General features: G+C 42.6%; 1 protein-coding gene across 1 annotated transcript; it reads right to left on the bottom strand.

Annotated features, from left to right (window-relative positions):
- Positions 1-1,567: 1,567 nt before the first annotated feature.
- Positions 1,568-8,692, bottom strand: LOC138624576 (cysteine-rich protein 1). The gene is made up of 4 exons (XM_069704883.1): positions 3,944-8,692; positions 2,788-2,882; positions 2,626-2,680; positions 1,568-2,444 (listed from the first exon to the last, which is right to left on the bottom strand). The coding sequence occupies exons 1-4, from the start codon at positions 3,984-3,986 to the stop codon at positions 2,434-2,436; spliced, it is 204 nt and encodes a 67-aa protein (XP_069560984.1). The 5' UTR covers positions 3,987-8,692; the 3' UTR covers positions 1,568-2,433.
- Positions 8,693-8,727: the final 35 nt, after the last annotated feature.

The raw sequence follows: 8,727 nt of genomic DNA, 5'->3' as shown, positions 1-8,727 counted from the left end.
AGTGACCCAAAAATGACTTTTAGGTCACTTTTTGCTGTAGTATGACTTTTTTTTCATAATTTGGATGACATGGTATAGTATGATTTTTTTTATTAAGTCATTACAAAGGGGGGAATTGAACCTCCAACCCTCTTACTGAGAGGCAACAGTGCTAATCATTGCACCACCAATCTTCCTAGGTAATGGGCTGCATTGTGGCAAATTTTTGGCTCACTGCAATCTATAATGCCACCGTCCACAAATATTCATTCAAATGCGACCAAAATTGCTGCAGACATTCTTTGAATAGTAGATGTTTTCAAGGGGGTCTGCAGTGATATTAAATATCTTCCTGTAATGCAAACCTTTTTCAATTTCAAATTCACTAAAAGTTGAATCACCATTAATAGGTGGAATCTGAACCATTAATAGCAACCTTGGTGAATTTAATTGCCATTTTTGGCGATTCACACGTTATACTTTAACAAACTACTCCTACAGATTTTGTTGGACCGACTTGAAATTTTGTCTGTGCACTCTGAACATGCTTGGAATTAAAAGTTATCAAAAAAAAATTTTTTTGTCGATCGGTGTGCCCGTGGCGTGGCAGCCAAAAAGTGACCCAAAGGTCATGCATGTTGTTCAAAAAATGGCCGGCATTTTCAAAGTCAAAAATTACATATGATTTCTTTTGTTAACTCATGACAAAGTGGGGGATTGAACCCTAAACCTTGTGGCTAAGAGGCAGCAGTGCTAACCACTGCACCACCAATCTTCCCAGGAGTTAGACAGCATTGTGACAAAGCTTTGGCTCACTGCAACCTATAACGCCACCGCCCATAAATATTCATTTAAATGCGACCAAAATTGCCGCAGACATTCTTTGGATTGTAAATATACGTGTTTTCAAGGGGGTCTGCATTGATATTAAATATCTTCCTGTAATATGTAGTGTATGCAAAACTTTTTCAATTTCTCTACACGTTTCAACTTCACTAAAAGTTGAATCACCATCAACAGGCCATGGTGGAATCTGAACCATTAATAACAACCTTGGTGAAGTAGAATCTTTTACCCGTTGCGTTAACCAGACCGTCGGTTGAGTCACTGAAAGCTCTGATTGAACTTCGTGAAACTCTTTCTCCCGCCGCGACACTCCTCCAGGGCCGAAGATAGTCCAGCGGTCTACGACGCCGAACTCCAAGCTGAAGACGACCTCATGAAGACACGGGTTCAATCCCCGCCGAGGTAACACACACGGTTCACGGTTTACCCGCCGAGGTAACGTTCACGGTTTACCCGCCGAGGTAACACTCACGGTTTACCCGCCGAGGTAACACACACGGTTCACGGTTTACCCGCCGAGGTAACATACAAGGTTCACAGAGAGCGAATCCCTCTAAGGGTAAGCCACGTGGTTCACAGAGGGCGAGACCTCCTAAGGCAAGTCCCTGTAAGGGTAAGCCACACAGGTTTGGGTTTGTACGTGCAGTCATACTAATACCAAACCAAAGGTCAACAACAACACAAAACTAAAAAAAAAAGTCCAAAAGTGACTTTTATTCTTATTTTTCAGACATGATATAGTATGACACAGTGGTGTAAGAGCAGTTGCTCAGTGTGAGAAGTAACTTGAGGCATGCATGTCAGTTCAGAAAAAGGTCATACTCCAAAATATTCAAAGATACATATACACAGTATATTACATACTATGTAAAAATTTGATCCAAAATTCATTTTTGTATAGCGTATAGAGTAGAGTATATAGGATATAGTATAGCCACGGCGATGCGGATAAGTTTGATGTTTCGCTGTGACACAGGAAGTTTAAGGTCAAACGATGCTCCAAACCTCATGAAACTTGCATCAGGCACCAACTTTCATGAGTTAGGCCGGCGGCCGCAACCTGCTGGATCCCCGACGTGAAGCTGAGGGCCCGCATATCACTGCTTGCAGTTTTAATTTTATTTACCTTTTTAATGTGTATGTGTGTTGTTGGTGAGCTGTTACAAATACAACCAACCCCGCATGTCCAGAAATGTGAGCACACTGGAGGCTCCTTGGTGCGAAGTCTGTTAACATCCACAAAAGAAACTTTGACATTTACCAGAGTTCGATGTTGGAATGTTAAAAAAAAATGTTTTTATTCATACTGACTTACAATTTTCTACATTCAAAAATTAATTAACATCATAAAAGTGCACCATAAACATCCCGGCAAATTCATCACACAAATTAATAGATATTTAGTTATGTAATACATAAAAAAACAAAACAAATGGAATCTACTTGATCCTAAAGTTCATGTTAGATTCATGTCCATTATTGTTATTTATTAATTCCTATAATTTAACACACTTTGGCAAATAAAAGGTTTTTAAATGTCAGCATTTGTCCACTTTAAATTCAGTCTTGTTTCTGTGGAGGGGATTCACTCTGCCATGGCGACATCAGTCACCTGTTACCTGTGAAGATTCACACGGAGAAAAGAAATGTAGAAATTGCATGTGTATGTTGGATCCGGTGTGTTTGTGTGTGTGTGTGTGTGTGTGTGTGTGTGTGTGTGTGTGTGTGTGTGTGTGTGTGTGTGTGTGTGTGTGTGTGTGTGTGTGTGTGTGTGTGTGTGTGTGTGTGTGTACAGTTTACCTCTCGGGCCAAATTTCTTCAGGTAGCAGTGCGCACAGAACGGCTTCTCATCATACTGAAACACAATCAGCAGCACACATTTACTGCATCATCCCGCTCATTCAGTATTTCACATTCTTACTGCTTTCCTCATATAATGTCTCATTTATTTTCCTTATATACCTCCGCATGTTGTCCGGCTGTGAGCTGCCTGTTGCACTCCTGACACTTCAGACACAGAGGATGGTAGTCTCTCCCTAAGGACCTCTTCTTCTCACCTGCACCAAAGAAAGATGTTACTGAGAGGCAAGGATGGGCAGATTTTATGAATAATTATCTAAATAAGTTAAATGGATTTTTGCTCCTGCACTCATAATTTAAAAATATGATGGATTTTGTTTAAATTATGCAATAATTAGTCCAATCAAATTAAATATTTTTGCATTTCATTTACAAGAAATGTGGGTGTCTGGTTCAGAATCTGCAGGCTGTTACCCTCATCAGCACAAAATAGGCCAGAGACTGTGATGTTGGAAGGAAAAGAGATAAGTAGGCATCAGAGAATTTGAAATTTAGGCAAAGAGAAACTAGCAGTAAAAGAACAACAATACAGACTTATAACTTTGTGATTTGAGTGCTGTTGAGTGCAACTTATAGTAAAGTCTGAGCATGGAAGAGGAGTTGAATAAAAGAGAGAGAAGGTAACAGGGAGGAAACCCAATGAGCGGTGCTGCGAGCTGGTTTGGCCAGACCCACATCCTGTTGTTAGCATGGATGGCAGTGTGTGCGCTTGTGTGAATGAGCTTGAAAAAAAAAAACAGAAAGCCTAAAAGAAAGAAAGATTGAAATACTGTTGTGTTTTTTTCTCCTCCTGCTCCAAACAGAAAACAGTTAACTATTACTTTAAGCAACAAAATGGACATCATTGCTCTGTTACAAAGCAGATAATACAACTTTACTGTAGGAAAAGCACAGGTGTAACTTAACACTGACAATCGTTTGGTTCCCTTTCGGTGTGTTTGTGGGCCACAAGGCACTTCATTAATCGCATTAATGCTGATACACCAAAGGTTTTCGGGTTAAAATATTTACTGTAACAAATGCCTAATGTTATTAGTGGTTGTTTTTTTTTAGCTCTATTTATGTCTGTTTTTCTGTCAGATTCCTTCTATGTGTAAAAATACCTGGCCAATAAAGCTGATTCTGATTCATAATTTACTTTTTTATGACAACTTTTATGCTGATGAGAAAACTGTATTTCTTATTGAGAGGATAAAATGAAAAGAGATAGAGTACAGACATATAGAGTACAAAAAAAAAATTAAGAGGTCAGACTCACCAAAGTAGACAGGCTTCCCACAGATTGGACAGTAGCTGACCATGATAGTATAGAATTATTTATTGTATAGTCTACGCGTGTGTGTGTGTGTATGCGTGCACTTAATCCAGCTAAGTGAGGAAATATAATCCTATTAGAGCATATGTCTGCATGTGTGTGAACTGAAAATTGACAGGAAAACCGTTGAGCTGCAGATGTGTCAGCATCTCGTGAAGTCAAAACCAGGATGTGGTGAGAGAGACGTCACAGGAAGAGAGTGAGATTTGAGATTTGACAAGTAAATGAGAAATAAAAGACGGGCAGCATCTCTAATTATGCTTTCTATACATGATAACAGATTATAAAAGCGTGTTAATAGCTATCGTTTTATCGTCTATATCTTCTTGCGCCAGGCTACTGTAAAGAGAGAAAGAAAAGGGGGTGAGGAGTGAAGGGACAAAAACAGCTGTCAGCAGCTCAGATTCCCGCCTATCTTCTCCCCTTTCCTGCTCTTTTCACCCTCTTTTCTAGATTAAAAACAAGGAGTTGAGCTTCTGAATTGAAAAGGGAAACCTGACACTTGTGCTTTTCTTTTCTACTTTCTGTCTGTCCTCTCTAACTGTCTCTCTCTCTCTTTCCCTGCCACATACTCACACAAACACCAAAAAGGCCGAACTTCTCCTCAGTGACATCACGCAAAGAGGCTGCAGCCAAAGAAACAGAGGGAGAGGCCGGGTGAGGCCGGGTTGGCTGGAGGGACAGATGGGGGTGGGTGGCGGAGGCAGTTATCCCCTCGGGATAGGTGATGGAAGCTGGACCTGGGGAGGGATGGGGAGGGGGTGAGGAGAGATGAGCGAGACAAGGCTGGAGACAGTAGCTGGCCTCAGCTCGGCGGGGACAAAGAAGATGAACTCCGATGAACTTCACGAGGCCGCTGAAGTCACCGCGGAGGACAGGCGAACGTCTGTGCGCTTCGATTCGATCCCTATCGCTGTCGTCGGGCTTACGAACGACCGAGACAGACACACAATGGCGTGAAGGAGCGGTCAGGAAAATGAAGACGTATTCAGATGCTGTACTTTATTCAAATTAAAACGTTACTGTACAATTAGTCCCTAAGCGTGTCTATCTCACGTTTTGCTGTATCGTGGACGTGCGTGTCTATTTCACGCTTTGCCTTATTATACCGTATTGGTTTACCAAAACCTTGAAGGGAACTTCTTCAATATATGCGCACAGATCTGTTTACGGGTCTTGGGGAGGTCGTATGGAACCTTTTGTAGCTCCAGAGGGAGCTAAGTGAAGTCTGAATGATGAATTGAATGATGGGGTGAGCTTTGTAGCCCGCTCCTCCTCTCTGCTACGTATAATAGCTGCTACTAACACAGCTCCTGAGATAATAACCATCGAGTTGCATTGTGGGTAATGTTACCATTTTGTAACTGCTGTTTGTGCATCATGGGTCTGAGGATGTTATGGGAGTGTGATGCTAAACTTGTGAAGAACAAGTTTTGATCATTTTAGATGATGATGAAAAATAATGAACACTTCTAAGAAGTTGGTTTGATATCAAAAACTATCTCAGTTTAAGTAAATTCATGATCTTAGGCAAACTGTTTAATTAATTTACAAATCAAAGCATACAGTGAGTTAAAATTCAAATTAAGTGGGAGCGGTTATAAATAATGAATGAGGCTTGAAAACATATAAATTATAAAATGAACTAGGATTACCACCTCGTGGCTACATGACCAGTCAAGCTGCAGTTTTTTTTTACATGCGTGTCTGTCCCGATTCATGCGGTGAAGACTTTGAGGGAATTTTGTTCACGTTTGGCCGATAAAATGAATTCAGAGAGATGCAGCCACGAGAGAAGACAATGCTTTAAATATGAATGTTGCTGCAAATAAGCTACAAATGCTATGCTCCACAGACATGTTTAACCAGGCAGCACAGAAGATCTAAACAGTCAAAACAGATTCAAGGTTTACGCCGAAGATCGGCGCCACCGATTCAGCATCTGAAAAAAATGTGAAATGTTTTCAATTTATGGCATCACAATGGGACAGATGTGAGGTAAACGTTACCTTGACCTTTGAACACCAAAATCAAATTAGTGCATCCTTCACACCATGTAGCATGAACCAAAATTTTGACCTTTGACCTTCGGCCACCGAGGTCTTTTCAGTTCATCCTTGAGTGAAAATCAGCGTCTCTGCCAAAGTGGAAGAAATTTCCTGAAGGCTTTCCTGAGATATCGAGTTTACAGTAACAGGACATATGCACTGGACAGAAACCGGGGACCACAATGGACCTTGACCTTTGACCTTTGACCACCGAAATCTTTTCAGTTCATCCTTGAGTGAAAGTCAACGTTTGTGCCAAAATGTGGAGACATTTCCTGAAGGCTTTCCATCCCGTTTGCAGTAATTGCACATATGGATGGCAGGAAAGACGAGGTCACGATGGCCGTTGACCTCTGACCTTTGACCACCAAAAATCTTACATTTTTACACGAGACATCTCTGTACGTACATATGCAAACCCAGTTGATCCAACAGATACTTCTGCGTACCACTTCTGGAGCTGATGAACTTCAGAAGGCCACGAAATATATGAAGTATTTCATCATTTGCATATTTGCCAGCATCCCTCTCTCCCCGTGTGTGTCGTGCTTCGCGGAGGGATGGAATACCAAGTAGCTATTTCATCTGACCGGCCTTTCCCTGCAGGATAACTTATCATGTCTCTCCATCAGCATTCATTGTGTGTGGACAGCTCGAGGAAGATTTCCATCCTGAACCGGAGGCCTACAGGCACGCACGGGCTTACAATGATTTTTGATGCAAATGATGATATCGTGATTTAAAGAGAGAGAGCAGATATTGAATATGCACAACCGCATCAAAAAAAAAAAAAAAAAAGGGAAAAGGGGGATGAAATTAATAAAGAATAAAAGGGAGCGGACCATGGAGAAACAGAGGATGTGTAATTGTGAAAATGGAGAAAGACAGGAAACGAGGAGAGAGAGAGAGGAGAGGAGCGAGGGGGCGTCGAAACCACATTTTCCCAGAGGATCTTTTTGGTGAGGCTGCGTTGAGAAAACTGCCAAAACTCTTAACAGACACATTCCCGCACTGGCACGCACAGATATGCACGGCTCACCTCTGCCAAGTCACATGAGATACACCGACACACACACACACACACATGCTGGATGGATGGAGAGATGTGGGAATACGTGTGTGAACTGTGAACTGAAGGATTTATAGTAACGTTCAGTCAGTGGTGGAAAGAGAGAGAGAGAGAGAGAGGGAGAGAAAACACTGGCGTCTCTCCCCCGTGTCCTCTGGTGGGTTGGATCTCAGCTTGGCCAAACCCTACGACGCCGGCTTTGTGAATTGTATGCAGGGGTGTGTGTGTGTGTGTGTGTGTGTGTGTGTGTGTGTGTGTGTGTGTGTGTGTGTGTGTGTGTGTGTGTGTGTGTGTGTGTGTGTGTGTGTGGAGGGGACACAGGAAGAGGCTCAGGAAAGAAAACGGCTGGAAGGATTCCTTCTTCCCACACACAAATGCACTCTTGATCACACACACACACACACACACACACACACACACACACACACACACACACACACACACACACACACACACACACACACACACACACACACACACACACACACACACACACACACACACACACAGAAAAAGGGAGCCTTTTTGGAAGGATTCCTCTTTTCCCCCACTCACTCTCACACACACCCACTAGTCATCACGTTTCAGCTCTTGGCATCCTCCTTTCTCCTCCGAGCCCAGAATATGACACGGCTTTCGGGTTTGCCTCTCAGCTGCACACACACACACACACACACACACACACACACACACACACACACACACACACACACACACACACACACACACACACACACACACACACACACACACACACACACACACACACAAACACAAACACACAGTCAGCCTCGCGGTACAAGACATATGGTGAAGAAAAATCAAGCAGCATTTCAAACACTTGACAGATGAAAGATAACCAAAGGACCACATGGTGATTCACGAAGCCGGTACCTGTTTGAGGTACGGTGAAGAAACTTTTTAATTAGTTTTTTTTCATTGTCGACGCAGTTATTCACAATAAATATTCCTTTGATATTCACTCAATTGTTAAAGAAAGAGAAACAGCCCTTTTTCTAACCAGGCCGTAACTAAGTCTCACATCCTTCGGCGGTATACGAGCCATGCTGGCACGTATTTGGCACAGACGGACGGATATTTCGGTGCGCTGTGTGACGTTGGTGTGGCGAGCCATTTCTGGGGTGTGTTTGTCACAAATACCCCCTCCCCATCCTCGGTGACGGCCTTCCTGGAGTCAGACGATCTGAAGGCTCTAATCCTCTGCTGAGGGTACCAGCGAATGGAAAAGTCAGGAAAATAAGTCCTTGTTTTTCATTATTAATCTGGCAAAGCCCATAAGTCCCCTCATGCCTCTATGCGGTGATATGATTATGGCATGGCGACTATTATGACATGATTAGTAGCCATGAGTGGCTGGGTCAGTCAGATTGCATTATGGGATGTTCTGTTGTTTTGTAACGTCTGCGCAGATGGCATGTGGAGGAATGTTTTGGATTTTTGTTGTTGTTGTTGTTGTTGTTTGTCTCTGTGTGTGTGTGTGTGTGTGTGTGTGTGTGTGTGTGTGTGTGTGTGTGTGTGTGTGTGTGTGTGTGTGTGTGTGTGTGTGTGTGTGTGTGTGATCAAATATCACACACACACACACACACACA

Source organism: Brachyistius frenatus, unplaced genomic scaffold (genome assembly GCF_029030835.1).
Source record: "Brachyistius frenatus isolate BFR_SWC_R1_liver_20210118 unplaced genomic scaffold, ASM2903083v1 Contig_53, whole genome shotgun sequence".
NCBI lineage: Eukaryota > Metazoa > Chordata > Actinopteri > Embiotocidae > Brachyistius > Brachyistius frenatus.
The sequence above is the reverse complement of the archived record's forward strand: the minus strand, read 5'-3'. Positions and strand labels throughout refer to the sequence as shown.